Source organism: Jatropha curcas, chromosome 11 (assembly GCF_041381405.1).
Source record: "Jatropha curcas cultivar XTBG-Jc1 chromosome 11, XTBG_Jcur_1.0, whole genome shotgun sequence".
Classification (NCBI taxonomy): Eukaryota; Viridiplantae; Streptophyta; class Magnoliopsida; order Malpighiales; family Euphorbiaceae; genus Jatropha; species Jatropha curcas.
The window spans coordinates 20,366,900-20,386,718 of NC_143161.1; the positions used below are offsets into that span (position 1 = coordinate 20,366,900).

Below are 19,819 nucleotides of genomic sequence, written 5' to 3' on the forward strand. Positions count from 1 at the left end.
TTAAAATTAAAATGTAGATGGAAAGCGGGATGCATTTGTACGGATTATCGGAGTATTTTACATGCTTTACATTCGCCCTTACAAGACTTTTCTGATTTTGATATTATTATTAAAGATTGTAAAACTCTTTTAATGTCTACATTTAATATTGATATTAAGTGAATTCGGAGACAAATAAATATTAATGATCATATGTTAGCTAGAGCGTTTTATAACCATGCTCATTTCCAAGTATGAAATTTTATGGATTTTAGTGGCGTTATGTTTACTCAAATTTTTGTCTGACCAATTAAAAAAACAGATCATACACCATGCAATTTAATTAAAAGTTAAAATATCTTACTCACAAATAGATATATTTAATAATTTAACTCCTGCATTTAACTTTTGTTGATGAAATAGATTACTCATAAATAGATATATTAAATCTTGCATTTAATATGAACTATCACGAAATTTTTTTAATTTTAAAAATTAAAAATGTTGCTATCAATATTGAATAAGTATATAAGTATTTTGTTTAAAAATTTGAGTTAATATAATTAATTTATTTATTTATTTATCTTAACTTTATTTATATTGATTAGAAGTTAAATTATTTATTTATAGCACATTTGCTCATTGCCATGCAAGTAGAAGCACTGAGGCACAAGCCCTTAACTAGGATTAACAAGTCCTGAACTTTGCTCACCCTGAAAGCTGGAACTAAAAAGAGGTAAAGAGGACTTTCAAGACGAGCAAACGTTCGAACATAGACCTATCAAAGTTTCGGAACAGCAGGCAAGGGTGAAGGCTAAAACACGAAAACGAAAACACTAATTTTGGTAAGCATTATAGAATGTAATGTAAACATAGAATGTGATGTAATCAATCTATCTATAGTGAAGATAGGGGAGAAATAACTAAATTTTTGATAACTTTTTTAATAAAATTTGAATATTCTAAAATAACCTTAATCGCTATAAATTAAAAAATTATATTTTATTAATTGATTGAATATCATTTATTAAAATTATTTTTTACATAAATACATATAAATAATTAAACATTTCAAACTTTTAAGGTTTATTTTTTTAAAATTTATTTTTTATAAATAAATACAATTGTGAGACATTTGAAAATTTTATATTTTATTTTTCCAAATCATTTTTTAAACATTTGATTCTGTTTAATTATTATGATTTAAAATATTTTATTTAGATTAGATATAAAAGACAAAGAATAATATGTTTTTTATAATATTTTTTTTTCTTTATGTTTGATTTGATGAGATATATTTGTAAAATTAATATTTTAAATAGAAAACATATAATTAAACCTTTCAAAATTGTTTAATTTTGTGTGTAAGATAACGAAAAAGTTAAAAATTTTATTTTTTTAAAAAATATATATAATATTTTATTATTATATCTATGTATTGATATATTTTGAAATGTATTTATTAGGTGATATTATAAAATTATACATATATAATTATAATGAATTTTAGATAAATAATGATATAAATTAAATTACACACTGCTGTTTTATTAATTAATTATTATATTCATATTAATTTCATGTGAAATTTTTTTAACATTATAAAAATCTAAATAGTATAAGACAAATTATAACCAATATCTAACATTAAAAAATAAAAACAAGTATACAAAATAAATAAAAGCGAACATTGACATAAAAAAAATTGAACGAGTATAGCCACCGAGTATCGCATATTATAAAAAGACTAGTATAGTTAAATGTATTTTTAATACAATGTCATGTAATAAAAATTCATTTAATTACATTTCATTAGGACTTACCAAACATAGCTTATTTTAGTTAATAAAAGTCCAAACTAACAATTTCATTTTTCAGCAATTCTTTAAATAAAGGGGTTAAGCCTGAATTATTACATAATAAGATTTACGAGATGAGAAATGAGAGGTTCATTTCAAGTGAAGAAAAAGAGAGGGAAAAAAAAAAAAAGAACAGATAAAAATAACAAAAGCATATTAACCATCACCAATGTCCAGTATATTGACATTCTTAGTAAGAAAAGACGTACATGCAACCATATCCAACTAATTAATCACCCTTTCCTAAATTGCCACTTTTCTGAGCTGAATTTAACTCCAGCAAGCAATCAAGAGATAACAAATCCAAAAGTTTCATTTTAAAAAAAAAAAAAAAAAAAAAAAAAAAAAAAAAAAAAAAAAAAAAAAAAAAATTTTACAGTAGTAAATCAAAGGATCAAACCTTGAACAGGGGCAGGCTTAGAAGGTGGTTGCTCACTTTCACCAGATGCTTTTGGTGACTCAGATAGATGAACATGTGCAAATTCATCTACCATTTTCCGCTTTTGCTCCTCTTCAGCAACTCCTACTTTTTCTTTTGCCTTCTGGCCAACCTCCCCAGCTTTCTTTGCAACCCTGTTGAAAGCTCCTGTTACCCAAGCAGCCCCAGTAAAAACATAACGGTTCTTCATAATAGCAGATCCTGCAGTACTGACTTTTTGCTCAGCTGCTGCAAATGCTGTCTTAGTTTTCTCTGAAACCTGATATTTCTGATCCACTTCCCGGACTTTGTCACCCACAACAGTTGTGCCAGCACTAATCTTCTCAGTCAACCCTATTTTTTTGTCAAAAGAAGCAACTTTAGCTGAGGCTGATTTAGTCAATTGGTGCTTCTCATCAAGAGTCTTTGCTTTGTTCACTGCATCTTTGCCTAAGATATATCCTTTAGCAAGCATGCTACTGACTACATCCTCTGCCTTCCGGAAGGCAGATTCAGCACCGCCAGGAGTTGTGTTTTCTGTTGCCTGCAGAGATTTGGACATATTCAGGTTAACAACATTTTATCATGTAAACAATAACAGAAGTTCAATACAAAGTTCTTACAGAGGATGCTAAAGCTTCTGGTGGCAGCTGATAATCTGGATCCGGAGTTATGGTAACTGACAGATCTACTATTGTTGCTCCCTGGCATGAGAAATTGAAACTTCATCATAGATACTTACGGGAAAAAAGGGGCGGGGGGGTGAAGGAGATACTTGATTCTAAAGTTAAAGGTCAATTATTTAGTCACAGAGAAGAGATGACTATCATTGTTCTTCCCACTTTACAATTTCACATGCCTACTGAAAAGAATAGTTAGTTTTCAAATTTTGGTTGAGAGAACATGCCAGTATTCCAGCAAATTGTGTCTTACTGTTTAGAATCCACTTAAACTGGTGAAGGTCCACTTGTTAACGAAGTTAGTGCAACCTGAAGAGCAAAGGAAGAATAGTGCAAAGTTGCAACCCTAGACCTAAAAAAATCCAGTAGCCAGAGACTCTCGATAAAACAGGTAAACATACCATTATAACCAAAATTCAATATTAATCTGCATCTTTTTCACGACATACAACTATGATTTAGTGGATTCACAGGATATAAAAATGATCAAATGTAGTCATGCTTGTGTTATTTATTTTCAATGAAAAGCTTGAGCAGTTGTCTCAAGGAACTTTTGGAGTTATAGAACTTGAGGTTGGAAGGAAAATACATTTCAAGTGATTATGTTTCTAACAGAAGAAACACAATTGCAACCAGCAGCAATAACATGGCTTCAATAGTTGGCAATTATCACATAAATTTTTTACGTTTAATTACTTACTGAAATATTCAGCATAAACAAGATTCGCTATACATCTTGAGCTTTGGAGAATAAAAATGTTTTACATTGATTCAGCTTCGGTTACAAGAAACTTCACCATAAGGAGCAAAGTTTCTCCATCACTTGATAGAAGCCTAAAAAGACTAACATAGCAACATTTTGAAGACCATTTATCCCAATTTAATTGGGCAGAAACAGACTTTGTGGAAATTATTTCCCGGAAAAACAACCTACATTGTTGTATGGTTGAATTATTGAAAATCAGCCAGAAATTAGCTTTTAATGCTTAAAATATATTAAAAAATTGTTTTTTACAAAAAAATCTATGTAATTGAATACTGCGAAGAGAAAAAAAAAATACGCAAAAAGGTATATCATGGCAATCGTCAACAACCGTGGCAGCTGGTAGAAGATGACCAATTGCGGAAATTGGACTGATGGGTATGTTTTTATGTACTTCTAAAAATTCATTCACTATTCAGTAAGTTTTTCAGAGTTAGGAAAATGCTTCTTTTGAAAAAGAAACTAAGTCATCTCAAGTCCTTTTGACTAAGAAAATATTTTCCTTTAAGTTTCACAAGCATCACAAACAGCACAAATTACAGAAAATTTTTAAATTTTCCTGGCAAATATTTTATGTGAAACAAATGGAGTTGTGTTTTCCAAATAAAATAGTTGTATATACCAATTACCCTACACATCCATTATGTTATGGTTATGAAGCTACTATAATTAGGGTAGTTTTACTGCTGTATTTAAGATAGTTTTATTTAGTTATTCAGTGTTTATCATGTTATTATCAGTTTCTTTGTTAGTGGGTATTAGTGGGGTGGTCAAGCAAGTTATTTATTGTAATGGGTAGTTATTAGTGGGTAGCGGGTAGAATTAGCTTTGCATTCAGTTGTTTAGAAGGCTGTGATATCAGGAAAAATGTAAGCAGAATTTTATGAAAAGGTTTTGAGTTCCTAAAACTCAGAGATTATAGAATTCTCTCTTAACAAACTCTAGGAGATTGCAGATTCTCTCTAAGTCTGTCACCATTGATAGAAGGAAGAAAACTCCTTTTAAGACACCCATCAACCTGATCCCCCTAATTCAAAGACCCATAACTAGATCCAAATTCGGGACCATAACACTTATCCTTAAAAAAGCAGAGAAAGAGGGTGCTGTAACAAGAATTATACAAGTCCACTCAAGTCAACTATGCACTAATTCAGCTGCCTCGTCATGTAGGAGGTTAGGACTTTAAATCTCCAACTCCCTCTCACTTTTAAGAACTTTTCTAGAGGAAAAGAGTGCTAGTTGTCCCAGGCCTTCATTTATTTTTATGAATTGGAATCATAAATTGTGCTCCAAATCTTGAGATGGACCATGCTGGGTTACGGGCGCCTAAGAAGAAGAGTCTCTCTTACCACTCACATAGTCTACAATCCATTGTTGCCCAATTCTGCTTATTATGGTTCTAGGTCGATGCAAATTTTCACATGTAGAAAATTTACATCACTGTAGATACTGGAATAAGGCAATCAAATTCAAGGAAAATTTATTACTTGGGGCATCACCGATAATGATAAATGATGTCCTTGCTAACATAAATAAGAGGAAAGGCTAACTTCTTAATATGAGAAATCTTTAAATCAGAAAAGTCAAACTTCAATATAAGGACAAATGAGTGTTATTTATCACGTAGAAAGAAGTTAACCATGGACAAAGGATTATTATCAGGATACTGATTAAAATGCCATGTGAAGACATCATCAATAAGAATTCACAAGGCGTGAATACCAAATGAGCACAAGGAAAAATATAAAGTAGAAGATATAATCTAGTGATACCAAATGTAGTACGAATTTACTTACTGAAAGAAGAACAGCAGTTTCTGCTCCCTGTGAATCTTTGAAGGTAACATAGGCAGTTTGAGAATGTTCATTATCCCTGCACATGCATGTGTTATGATTGTTTTTCAAACAACAAAGACAGAAGAAACAGAGAAGAGTTGAAATAAAAGGGAAGGGGTATTAAGGAACACGAGAACTAGAAAAAAAAGAGAAAGGGAGATGCATGGTGAAACTAAAGAATGAAATACCTCTGCACTTCAACATATTCAATATCACCAGAAAAAGAAAAGAACTCCTTGAGGTCTCGCTCAGTTGCTCCTAAAGAAACATTACTAACTTTGACTGTTTTTACCTGCATGAAGGTTAAAAATAATACCCTTGAAAGTAGTGATAATGCCAAGTACAAGACATCTTTTAGAAAATTCACATGTAAGTAGTAGCACCCTCTTCAAAGTTACAATAGAAGAAAGGACATATGAACCGCAACATCGTGGTTGGGAATAATAATGACAGACACAAAATTTTCGACCTTCAAACAAGGTAAGGGAGGAACAAGAAAAGAGGAAAACACAAAAGAATATAAAAGGCTTTTCAGCTGTACTGCGAGGTTATCGAATGGGAAATTTTTTTTCTATCACGGATCCCATTGCACCTATGCTACTTCACATTTATTTTACCTGAGCATCAAGAATTATTAATATACAGGCAGGGGGATTGACACATATTCAGAAATTATGATTTGAAGAAAAGAAGCTTCACAGTAATCTTTGATCTACCAACAATATCTTGGCCTCACAACAAGATTGACACCACTTGCATTGAGAAAATCTGACTTCCGCTTTTATTGTAAGAAGAGAGAAATATCTTGATGAGTGCTATAATATTGTCCCCATGTGGATCAATTTATGTATTATCCTTTCTAACTTGTACATGATTGAAGACTTTATATGACATGCAAATAAGTAAAAGTCCACTGTAGTAATTACTAAAGATACTAGCAAGAAGGCTACAACTAGTCAAATCAGATTAATACACATATCAGACTTCAAAATGTATTTCTCTGCTAATAGAAAGAAAATTTGATTTTTTGCTGTCTTTTGATATCTCAAACGAAAATGAGATAATAAATCTTGAGTTTAATGCTCTTTAACATAATATTCAGGTCTGAGAAATTATAGTTTGCTGGTAGTCAAGGGACAAAACTAAGTGAAACAGAAAGAAAATGAATAGGAAGGGAATAGAATAGGAATACGAATTTCCAAGTGTGGGGTTCAAATAGAATGGGAAGAGTCCTCCTTTTTATTCAAAAAATAAAAAATGCCCCCTTTTCCAAAATACCAATTATGCCTTTATATTGGTCTTTCTATTGTTCCCCCCCTTCCTATAACTAAACAAAAAAATGGAATTAGAATTCCTATCCCATGCTAGACACAACATATTCCTATTTCATTCCATTCCAGCAAACGTAGGCTGAAAGCCCTTCATATAAAAAGAAAAAGGGAAAATCTCTAATTAATCCTTGACTTTTCTCAATTTGTCTATTTAGAATAAAAATTAACTTTTATGACATGATTAAGATAACTTTTTTTCCATTTTGAACCAATCAAACTCGATTTTTATTTAAAAAAAATTATTTGACATATTTTATAATGATAAAAAGTATTTGAGAAAATGTTTATATTTTCATATATACATATTTTATAAAAATATGTTTATATTTTTAATTATATTAGTTTTTTATTTTTATTTCTTTTTCCAATTTTGTTCATTGCTTAACAATATTTTTTATAAATAACTAACAAAATGTGCACAACTTGTGTGTATTCTTCTATTTTTGATTATAGGGTAGAATTGCAAATAAATTTTTAAATTAGGGAAAAAAAACACTAAAAAGAATAGTGCGATACAATTACAAGAAGTCACAAAGTTTGAGGTACTTTTAACCATTAAGCCTTCTAATTAAGTTAGGATGTATTTAAAATGGTTTAAAGTCATTTTTCTATCAGGATTTTATAATTAAGGCCTTAATCTAATGGATTATACACTTACAAGTAAGGCTGTAATGTTCAACTTCAAAGTAGATTATGAATATTTGAATAATAAAAGAACCAGTTCATTGGTAGCTTATTGGTAAAATTATGATCTATTAGTTTGACCTTTTCAACTTTCTCTTGTCAAATCTAGCCTAATTCAAGATTAAGGTTATTTTTGCTATATCAATCTTCTTCAAGTTCCTAAAGAATGCAACACGTTGAAGTGTGAACAAAGAGGAAACTTAAGGAAGAAGGCGGTGGCTATAAGTATACAAACAGGAGGCAGTAGGGACTAGATGATGTCGCAGGTAAAGGAAATCACTAGAAAGGACTTATGGAGGACAATGTATGAAGAAACTAAATCAAATGAATCCATGATTATAGGAACATTTAGCTGCCCCAATAAAAATCACCCACTCCATTTCTCTTTATGCATTATGATTGTTGTTATCAGAAAGCAACAGCAAAGAGAATTTTTTTTTTGAACAAGTGGTATGAATGTGTGGAGGCACAATAGACACACACAACAACACAATTGACAAACACAGAGGGAAATTCTCAACGCCAAAGATTGTGATAAGGATTGATGGCAGTTGGAGAAGGTAAATAGAAGTTGGGATAATGAATTTAATTTTCTTATTCTCATTGTGAATTTGAAAGCCAGATGTCAGGACTTCAGAGAAGTTTGGCTCAAGTCTATAAAAACAAACAGGTCAAACACTAAGCCTAAAAAGCTAGTGAAAATAAAGATTAGATGCAATTAAGCAAAGTTTTCAAATTCACACGTCTGCCTTGGACGTCATGTTTGCAGCAACTCTCCCATGACCCCTCGGATGCAATCAGAACACAAATCACCAACTCTTTCTTTTTTTTTTTTTTTTTTTTTTTTTAAAACCAAATTGACAAAATTCCAAGTATAGGATAGAATTGAATCAAAAAGAAAAAAGAAAACTTGAGGGTTTGCCAGGCCATTAAGCATTTGTTGTGGTACAATTGCAAGTTCAAAGATTCACGCCCAGCCTCTAAACTAAGGCAGAATGCTGTCGCACAAACTTTAAAATGTGTACTATTTATGCTAGATGATTTTATTCCTTATTTCTTTTATTGTTCATAAAACAATAATAACCAAAACATCAAATTTCATCAAAGCAAAATAATTATTACTGTATCCTATGCTAATAGGCATTAGTATTCACAAATAAAAGCAATTTCTTAAACTGCACCGCCTGAGAATAACAACCAAAAGATCCAATCCCAGCTAAATCCTAATTGATATTCAAATAAAAATGGAAAAACAAATACACAAACCACATATTATAAACTTCATAATGAAGTTATTTCTATCTTCAATCATTGCAATGTGTACCCACATTTTGTATCATTTATCAAAATTTGAATGACAGAACAGAAATTAATTATTTAAATTAAGATGCAAAATCTGACAAAAAGCATTGAAATGGTAACAAAGATCCCTAGGGGTTCTTTTACAAACTAAATTTGATTGTCATCTATTAAAGTCGAAATCAATTCGATAAGATAGCATCATTAAGCGACTAACCAACAATAAACCTATCAAACAAGAACGGATCTATGTCTATGAATGAATCTGAAACGGTCGATTTAAGCCCCAATCAAAATAAAAATTAAATAAACAGAAAGGGAAAGAGAAAGAAAGATGACTAACCGACATAGTGAGCTGCTTTGAAGAGAGAGAGAAGGATCGATTATGGAAAACTCCGATTCTTAGAATTTATATGGAGAGCTTTCTGAAATACACGCGTGGGCGAGAAGGAAACAGACGCCGGCCGTCGCGGCACGTTGTAGATAAATACTACCTCCGTATCCGTAATTAACCTTAAAAGATATTTTTACTTGGACAAGGGCATTACTAATAAATAAATTGTAATAAAGAGGTGGAGTACCCGAACACCCAAATTAGTTCCTGGACGTTGCATAAAAATACAATTGAGTCCTTATATTTCAATTGGGCTCAATTAGGTCCTCAATGTCAAAAAAATTGGGCCAATGATGTCATTAGAGAAATTAGTAAGCTGATATAAATGGATTCCGCACAATGGAATGCAAACTATATAGCCTCATTTAGGATAACAAAAATCTCAACTGATTCAATTCAATTTTAGTTAATTTATTTTGGTTTTTAATAATTCAGTTAGTTTTATTCGAGTTATGATAAAAAACAATGGAGAGCGGTTATTTGTATATATAGTTATGTCAGACATGTATTAAAAATAGGCATGGCCAATATTATGCTCGAATAGAACAAAACTGCTACATTGAAATTGGAAGTTTACGGATTTCTTTTTTTTATATAATGTATTAGGATTTCATTGAAAATTTCATATTAATATGAGTAATGCAGGGAGGACGTGACCATCTCGTGAAGATCAAACATAGAATAAAACTATTATAATTAAAATAATTATTGTTCACTAATCTAATAAGATATACTAATGAAAATTGAAAGGTGAATTTGAAAAATTAATAGATTTTCAAAGTGGCTGGCTAAACAAACTTGTTGAATCTTTTGTATGTGGCCTAATATCCATAAATTAATTGTTTATGACGAACACAGAAGATTTGAATCATTAAATCCAGTGGAGGAACAGGCCGCACTACCAGGTTCTAAAAGACAAAAATCATCATGAATTGTACACCCTAAATAAAACAAAAACTCCACATAAATCACAAACTCCACACAATATTGAGATAAACCACGAAAAATAGCAGAAACATAAATAACATAGATATATACCAAATAGACATAGATATGTAACTTATTTAATAAAAAAAATACAAAAATTTGCAACAAAATAAAAAATAATAGGGATGGGCTATCAAAAGGGACAAGAATCAACCCCAAGAATTAGCCCCTCTCTATGTCCACATACTTAGTTTTTGCGTTTCAGTAGAAAAAAGGAAAGAAAATTGTAATGAAGAAGGGAGAGAGAAAGCAGCATCCGTTCCTAATAGGTTTGCACGTAAGATATCTTTCAAGTTTAAGGATTTATTTAAGTTCAAAGGCAACAGAAAAATGCATCTGAACTGGCCCGAAACTAGCATTATGGGTAGTCTAGTCCGATTGGAATCCATCCAAAAAAATTTTTTTAAATTATTTAGCCAGATTTTTTTATTAATTATTCAATTTTTAATTTTCAGTCAAATAGAAAATTTTAATTTTATGGTTATTCAAAATAAAGATGGAATGAAAATTTTAATTAAATTATTTAATTTTTTATTCTTATTAAACTAGTATTTAAAAATGTGTTGCATGTGTTTACTTGTTGTAGTTACTATTTTCTAATAATTATAATTTTAAAATAATATAACCTTTAATAAATAATTACATTAATTAATTTTTACATAATTAGGCAAAATAAAAAGAACATTAATAAATATATAATATAATAATATCTTCTTCAAAATATAGAGATGTTAACAACATAAAGAATAATACACTAATGAATTAAATAAAATTTTAATAATGTAAATAAGTTTATATTGATAAAAATTGCATACCTAAATAATGTAACAAGTAGCAACTTGACAAACAAACCATAGCTATGAAAATAAAAATCCAAGATTTGATTGTGGGAAAAATATTCATAAAAATTAAAAATAAATTTGAGCCACCATAGATATCGAAATATCTAAGATCATTGTGGGGAAAGTCTGTATAGTATGGGAGTTGGTCAATGGCGTCCTCTAGAAGCTGGGTGGTTCAAGGTCAATTTTGACGCTGCTTGGGATGCGAACTAAGGTTTGTTGTTAGAAATGATAGACAGGACGATATGGGAGTTGGTGCTCGACTCTTGCGACAGCAATTACATCCAACTGAAGCTAAGGTAGAAGCGATTATTTTCGGAGTTCAAGCAGCGGTGGAGATGGGCCTGCAAATGTTTGTTCTTGAATTAGACTCTCAATTTGTCATGCAGCATCTCCAATGCATAAATTTCCCAATAATGAAATGGAAAATCACCTTCTGATCCTTGACTCGGTCTGTAGCTAAAGTTCAGATTTCTTTTGCAATTATGTTAGTAGAAACTACAATAAAGTAGCTCATGCATTAGGCAAATTTGCTCTCGTTAATGTAGTTTATGATAGACTTTGGATTAAGGAGGTTCCATCCTCTATCCAAGTTTTGATTGTGTCAGACCTTCCTATTTTGGTTTAATCGATTATTCTTTTTCTCAAAAAAAATAAAAAATCTAAGATTTTTATTCAATTTTTTTTCTTCTTTTTGTTATTGGATATTTCGTTCGTACACATGCCTCCTGAGTTATAATGAATTGCAAACAAAGTTTAAAAAGATCAAATCTTTGATAATTCTATCGTAAATGATTGAGTTGTGAAAACTTTTGGATAGGTGTCTTACATCTGAACTAAATGTTTTATGATTCAAATGTGATAACAAATATAAGCATTTTGAATGGAAAAAATAACTCTAAATTCAAATATCTCACATGTATTATGTGTATAAATGTACCAAATTCAACCAACATAAATATATTAAGTAACAAAGTAAAATTTGACCAATATTGCACTCCTTAGGAATAGACAAACAATTGTTTTCTTAATAATTTTTTAACTAGTCCAAGGCAAAAAGTTAAACTTTATAATTTAGGAGCCACACAAAAACAAAGTAATTTGATAAATAGAAGTAAATAACCACAACAAGTTCTCTCATGTTGATGATTATGTTAGATTAAAGGATAGTGTACGATTTAAAACCATTCATTAACTTAGTACTTTACTTAAAATAGAGTGTATCTGGTAAAGTAATTTAAAAATTTTTGTAGAAATGAGTAGTTCTTGAAAATTTCTATTCATAATTTCAACTTTAGTGATAGTAAATATTTAAAACATATATCAATATACATTTATGGTATCATCTTGGCAAGTCCATAACCCAACATTCATCAGGTATCAGAATTGCATATTGCCATTTCCTTACATAAACATTCATAACAATTCAGAGTTTACAAGCTATATACAACACAAGTCATTACAATTGTTGGATTGTATTGCATAATGTAACTACATTCAAATAAAGTTTTTATTCTAATCTATCTGTTATATTTCTAACTTTGATTTGCATAAACACACTCAAAAATAAAAAATTAATGAATTTTTTTTTGTCAAAAATAAGTAAATAAGTTTATAGTATAATTTTAATTAAATTAATTCCATCCGTAAAGTAATCTATTGGTAAAGAATACTCAAAAATAAAAATAAATAAAATCTACAGCCGCCCTCACCACCACCAAAGCTATCTCCAAAACCACCATCAGACTTTGGTCAATCCCTGCTTTTTCCAATCTCCCAATTATCCAATTAAAAAAAAAAAAAAAAGGTAGTTTCCTTTTTAACCTCACCAATTCGTTAAAAGACAATTATAGCCAACTGATTCACCAATTGAAATCAGTCCATCACCACCACTCTTACAAATCGCAGTAGAGAAGATTGAAAGTTTCAAAAAGTTTTTCATTTAGACAACTAGTATTTCTCTCTTGTTATTTTTTTTCTTTTCCATCACATAATAAGGCATGCGCATCACAAACAACAGCTCTATAATAAAACTTTATTAAAGTTTTATTATAAGCTAATTCATGCATAACACCTTCATGCTTCTTAGCCATTTGTACATACTAAAAAGGCACTTCTCTTCCTAAATTGAAAGCCAAAGTTAGCAGTTACCCTTCTGTAAAGATCAGTTTAAACTAGATCTTGATTTATTTATTCGCCCTACTTTGAATGTCATTTGCCGACCGCAGAAGAAGCAAGATTGAGGAAAATGAAGAGACAGAAAATAAAGAGACGGGTAAGGAGAGAGGAGAGGATAGTGATGGTGAGTGATTGAGGATATTTTGGTAAAAAAAAACATCTCTCTCCTTTGAACATATTTTATTGCTTTGACTCACGGTTAAACATAGGAAAAGTGAATAAAGGACTAAAGTGTCTAACAGAATAATAATTTGGAGATACAATCATGTATTTTATAAAAAACAGATTCTGTCTAATATATTTTGAAGGGATGTAATAGCATTTTCCCTTCTTTTTAATCAATTCTCATATAAATAGTCATTTCAATCATTTGACAATAAATCATTTTGCAAACTATTTTTCAGTAAAGCAATCATTTTATTTGTCTCCTTCAAACTTAGAGTATCTTTTTGGTTTAATCATTTCTTGTTTCATCAATATACATTTTAAGACATGTTAATCAAATCATGTGCATGTATAAATAAACATTTAAACTTGTAAATCTTCTACTTAATGTTAAAAGCAAGGGTTTCAAAAAAAAGTATCATTTAAGAAATGGACCTTTTTCGACTCTTAAAACAATTCAAAACACAAATTGTGCACAAATCTCAATTTAGATCTTTTAATGAATTAGGTCAAGCAACCTCCTTAAATCACCCACCCTTCTTTAGTTTCTAGCTTAAAGTTGAAATATATATATTGACGTCTTTCAAAATCATTCGTGATACTATTATAACTATTTTTATAGTATAACTAATCGATAGCTCCATCGGCATTAATTTTGTTGTTTACCTAAGTAAAGAAAGTCCCGTATAGCTGTAACTATATCTTAACTATTTAAGCACCTTAATTTCTCATTTAACTATCATTTAGGCATTTTATCAAACATTTGGTGTGCATGACTTCAATGTCTATCTTTCTTAGTTTCCTTTACAATTTGGACTCCCAAAAAATATTGTTGTATTCATCATCCATCATTTAACAATTGCGAGTTTCAAATTCAATCAACTATTCATCATTTAACACATTAAAATACATCAAAGTTTACATCTTTTTTTTGAATATTTTATTCATTAGACTTCCATAACCATATTACAATAGCAATTTTAGTTCTAACATGATTTCTTCTAATCTCACTTAATTACTTACTTAGGATGTTTAATAACTCATGAAGCCAATTAATTCAAATTTAAATAATCTCTTTTCACTAGTCCTGCACATTGTAGAACTATCTCTGAGAAACTTTAGGTGTGTTTTCTTCAATTCATTCAAATTAAAGCCAATTCATAGTTAATACAACCTAAACTAACTAACAAACACTTTAAATCAAGTTGAATTCATTTATTCCATCAAAAACCATGATTTAACCAAAACTCTTCTTTGAAACCCTAACCAAATTCTTCATTGAATCAACTAAATAACTTAAGGATAGATGAAAACTAACTCATCTTTGATGATATCTAGTCAAAACCCTTTGATTTCAAGTATTAATTTCAAGAGATATCAACTTTTCTTCGTCTTCTCTTCTCTTCTTCTTAAGATTTGTCCTCTTCTCTCTCTTTCCTTTCTTTTTATTTTTCTTTCCTTTAGAGATTAAAAGGTCATGTGCAAGTCACCTTGACAACATTTTTCCCATTACCTACTTTAAGTCTTATTTATTCATGTTTTAACCTCACATTTGTTATTTATAAGTTGTCCTTTGATTCTAATTAAGTCCAAATTACTCATCAACACTTAATTAACCTTAGTTAGGTCTTAATTAAGTGTCTTAGATGATTTAACATTAAGGTGCTAGTTTAACGAGCTTCCATGCCAGCTTCTATTTGTCGTGAGTTAAACACACTTATCATTAAGTGTCTTTGGCATATAAACGACTGTTACTCCTGCATCAGTTTTTGTTATTCTTTTCTCTATTATTAACCTCCAATCACTACCTTTCATCTCTATAATCTTTTTCTTGAATCTTTGAGGTAGCTCAGGTTGTGAATTCTTTACTGTAACTTTTCTTTTCTTGCTTTCAGCTTTAGTTTCTTCTTCTCCTTCTCCTTTTCCTTCTTTTTTCTTTTGATGAGCTCTTTCAGAGTTTCTTTGTCTCTTGAAATCTATACTAAACCTTTTTCTTTTTCTGGAAAATCTGCTACCCTCTTTAAAGATTTTTCTTTAATCAACCTTTGAAGCTTTTCCTCTTTCTCTAATTTAATAGAAGCAACGTGTGCAACTAACACTAAAGTATCAAACTTTGATATGTCTCTAGCAATATCCACATTGTTAGCCTTCAAATCTTCAAGAGTTAAAAATTCACTTCCTTCGTTATTATCATTGTTCTCCCTCATTCTTTCTTCTTATTTAGAATCTAATATTCAAAAAAGAAACCTGTAGCAAGATTCAAACAAGAAAAAGAATTTCAAACCTTTATGCACGCACCTCTGTATAAGTGATGGCGCTTATCAACTTCCTATTCAAGTGAACCAGAATGTAAAATCAAGAGCTTTTATGAGTGACTGAATTTCACGCTTTTGAGGCAACAAGCGGTTTCTACAACCGAATCTACCTTTTTCAAATTTTTCCTACAACCGAATCTACTTTTTTCAAATTTTTCCTAAAAGATTAGTAAATCCTTGTATTAAAAGGCAATTGGCAAATCCTTATGTTGATAGGAGTAGGATTAAATTTTAATTTTTCCTAAATCAACTAGGATTAGGATTAGGCTATCAGCCATGACATTTGTTGCTTAGCTGAAAATTTTGAGAATGTTTCTTCTGCCTTCGTTAAGAGATGATGTAACTGGGGCTGCCCATGGTCTGGCAAAACAACCCCTATATAATTCTTTTTGTTTGAATCTGTCTGAGCAAGCTTCTTGGCTCAAAGATGTAGTATAATTTCCTTTGTAATGGTTTGTTATCAATAATTTATTATCTATATCTTTGTAAAAAAAAAAAAAAAAAAAAAAAAAGGGAATTTTATTTGATAACAGATTTTGAGTAGAGATGCATTGCGCAGTTGCTCCCTGCAGTCAAGTGCGGCTAGTTAAGCTAGTTCAAAATCTTGAAGTTAAATTGCACATGTGAAAATTTGGGATCAAATGAAGGTCCATCCTTGTGACATTGCATTATTATAGCTAGGACTAAAAAGATCAGTTACCCTGAAACAAAAGTACCATCGACTTCATAGGTTGAAAAGGCAAAGAGAGACGGCAATCTTTCATCTTTCTGGATTTGTACAGGAGGACTCTTAAAATTACAAGCATGATGCACTTGCAAATGGGCAACGGCAATTAACAAGCATCAATGCTAAGCTTCCAAAACTTAACATGACCTCACTTGTGTGGATAGTCTGTTCTTATCCATAGTCTTTTGACACAAATTACATAATTAGAAGACAAAAATAACAGACCAAACACAGAAAAGGAAACAAAAGCTTAATTATTATTGAATATAAATACACATCCAAGAACTGTCAAAAGGACAACCAATACAATAGTAGAAATTCTCTCCCTCCTCTGACATGTGCGAGGGACACCTTCCTTGAAGAAACAAACCATATTTAACAAATCTTATTGCACTTGGAGGCAAATATCGAGTTCAAGTATCATCAACTTGTGAGTGGAACACAAAGCTTGGGAATGTGGTAGTAATGTCTCTGCTCAAGGGGGAAATTAGGTTAATACTGATAAACAAAATGTGTTTTTGTGATGTCCATCAGAATTTCATGCTTAGCAGAAAAAACGTATGAGATTTGAACTAATACCTCAATAAGAGAAAAATGCATCAAATATTTGTACTCATTTAAGGTATTGAAGGGTCATATTTTTCAGAAGCGATGGATGTCGTAGAACAAGGCTTCTCCACTCTTCCTTGTCAATCTTGCCATCATGTTTTGTGTCAGCCTCTTCAAACGTCTGAAACAATATTTAACAAGGTTTCAGGGAAGAAACAGAATCCAACAACTATTCCTAAAAGTGTTGGAATCAACAAGGTTTTATGTTATCCCAAGTACCTTATCAATTATGCTTTCAATGACATCATCTGAAAGGTTCATACCAGATTCAGCACGAGTAGCAACTACCATTTGTTTAACCTATAAATCAATAAACAGAAAGTTAAAAAACTGAAAGTTCAATATAGAATGCCAGAGTAACAAAAATATATATATATATATATTGAACCAGTAGTACTGACCTCCTGTCTTTCAATGAAACCTTGTTGTTCAAGATCATACAGTTGAAAAGAAACTGCAACATTGCATTGCATTGTTAAATACAAGGCACCATAAAATAAAGCATTTAAACAAGAAAAATACATCAAATAATCTGTGGTGTTTGAATTAGATTTTATATGAATCTCTAACTTAAACATGATAAACGTATGGATTCTAGAAATAGTCAACAAACCTTCTATATGTTTGTGTGAGAAAAGTAGTTGGTGCTGGGCAACTGCAGGATTTAATTGGTCAGATGCCGCGAATAATTTTGCGGATGTGGTGCTGCAGATATTAAACGCCAGAAATGATGACAGGAGCTGCTCTTTTGCTATGCTAAGTTATTTCTTATGGTTTGACAGGAATAAGCGTATCTGGCAACAAGCTCAAGCTGATCCCTATAGTATTGTGGTTTCAGCAGCTAGCTTTCTTCGTGAATGGAGGAATGCTCAAAGGAAGGAACAGTAGAGGTCTAGTGTTGCCGCTATTTAGGGAGATTGCCGCTGGGTTTTGCCATCTATTGGTTGCTTCAAATGCAGCGTCCATGCAACAGTTAATATTTTTTAATCACTGCTTATCAAAATAAAAATTGAAATATTTTTAATTTTTAACTTTATTATTTACTTAATCAAAATGATGCAATTTTGAGAGTTGGTTTATTTAATTAATTCGGTTAAATTAACTTTTAACCGAATCTCTAATTGATCATTGAAAATCTATTTTTTTTTTACCAAATTTTTAACTGAACAATAATTCACATAATCAAATTGCAAAACCAAATATTCACCCCTAATTATTTATACTTTCTGACATTCAGTTGCATTGCAAGCACAGAAATGCACTAACGTAGAGCCTGATGCTGATGTATTTGAATCACTTACAGTATGATGACAAAGGAATTAATTGTTATATTGTTTGTATAAATTACGTGAATTTGCTTTATTTACATATATATGGATTAATAACAAATGTGTTTATTAAATTTTGATAAGTAAATGAAAAGTATTAAATAAATTAAAATAATTCAAAAATTATTATTATAGGTTCAAAAATCAAAATATCAATTAATCAATCTAATTTAACGAGTTATCATATAATCAATTACTCGGTGTTATTAGACTAAATAAATAAAATTTGAAAAATTAAAAATTCATATATTTGATTAATTCATATCAGTATTCGATAATGGAGTATAAATATCCGAGTTAATATAAACAATAAAATAAATATCCGAGTTAATATAAACAATAAAATTGGTAAAGGAGTAATGTGTATATCTAGATACAGCAACCATTGAATTATTCTAATTAGATTTTTAATTAAATTAAATTTTAATTAAATGACTTAATTAAACAATTAAAATTGATATATTTTTTTGTTTCAAACAAAAGTTCAAAACTAATTATTTTAATTGAATTCTTCATTCATTTTAGATACTTATCTATCCTAACAAATCCTTAAAATTTATATGTAAATGCTTTTCGTATTTCATATTTTATGACTTAAATGTAATATTTATTCGTTTACCTTTTATATGAGGTTTAATCAAATTAAAAATTTGTTTTAATTATGTTTAATTTATAAATTTTTACTAGTATTAACTAAATTTTATGTGGACATAATCAATTCGTTGAATTTGTTGCTCTCTACAAAAATAACCTTTACACAAAAATAAAAAAGAAAAGAAAAAAAAAGAAAAAAAACATATCTAATCTTTATCATCCTCATCCCCGTATCGACTGATACAAGATCCTGGACTATATTCTTCATCTTCTTTTCATTTCTTTGTTGCTCCTCTCTCAACCTTTACAAGAGCAAAGTGAAGCCTATTTTCAACTCTAAAAGACCAGACTTGAATTAGATCCTCGTGATGGAGTCCATTCTTTTTCTTAAGAGAATTCCAATGAGTTCTAAACACATAAGCTGAAGTTGTATTCCCATTTTGCTTTGGATAATCCCATTGCTTGAGTATCATATCACTAACATCAAGGCAAGGCTCAATAATCTTCACTTTTATTATTGTTTTTAAATCTCATCCCTTTCAGCTTCGTTCAAAAACTCATATAAAATTTGATTCTTTGGCATTGATAAACGACTGTTACCATCTACTGCATCAGTTTTTGTTATTCTTTTCTCTATTAGTAACTTCCAATCACTCCTTTCATCTCTATAATCATTTTCTTGAATCTTTGAGGTAGTTCATGTTGTGAATTCTTTATTATAACTTTTCTTTTCTTGCTTTCAATTTTAGTTTCTGCTTCTCCTTCTCCTTCTCCTTTTTCTTCTTTTTGTCTTTTTGATGAGCTCCTTCAGAGTTTCTTTGTCTCTTGAAAC

At 30.2% G+C, this 19,819-nt stretch overlaps 2 protein-coding genes across 2 annotated transcripts; both read right to left on the reverse strand.

Annotated features, from left to right (window-relative positions):
• Positions 1 to 1,975: 1,975 nt before the first annotated feature.
• On the reverse strand, positions 1,976 to 9,393 carry LOC105642435 (binding partner of ACD11 1). The gene is made up of 5 exons (XM_012227257.4): positions 9,192 to 9,393; positions 5,723 to 5,826; positions 5,496 to 5,571; positions 2,880 to 2,960; positions 1,976 to 2,800 (listed from the first exon to the last, which is right to left on the reverse strand). Exons 1-5 carry the CDS (start codon positions 9,195 to 9,197, stop codon positions 2,225 to 2,227), a joined length of 843 nt encoding a protein of 280 aa, XP_012082647.1. The 5' UTR covers positions 9,198 to 9,393; the 3' UTR covers positions 1,976 to 2,224.
• A 7,302-nt stretch (positions 9,394 to 16,695) lies between these two features.
• LOC105642438 (calcineurin B-like protein 3) lies at positions 16,696 to 17,538 on the reverse strand. The gene is made up of 4 exons (XM_089716623.1): positions 17,467 to 17,538; positions 17,285 to 17,365; positions 17,073 to 17,186; positions 16,696 to 16,926 (listed from the first exon to the last, which is right to left on the reverse strand). Exons 1-4 carry the CDS (start codon positions 17,536 to 17,538, stop codon positions 16,870 to 16,872), a joined length of 324 nt encoding a protein of 107 aa, XP_089572749.1. The 3' UTR covers positions 16,696 to 16,869.
• Positions 17,539 to 19,819: the final 2,281 nt, after the last annotated feature.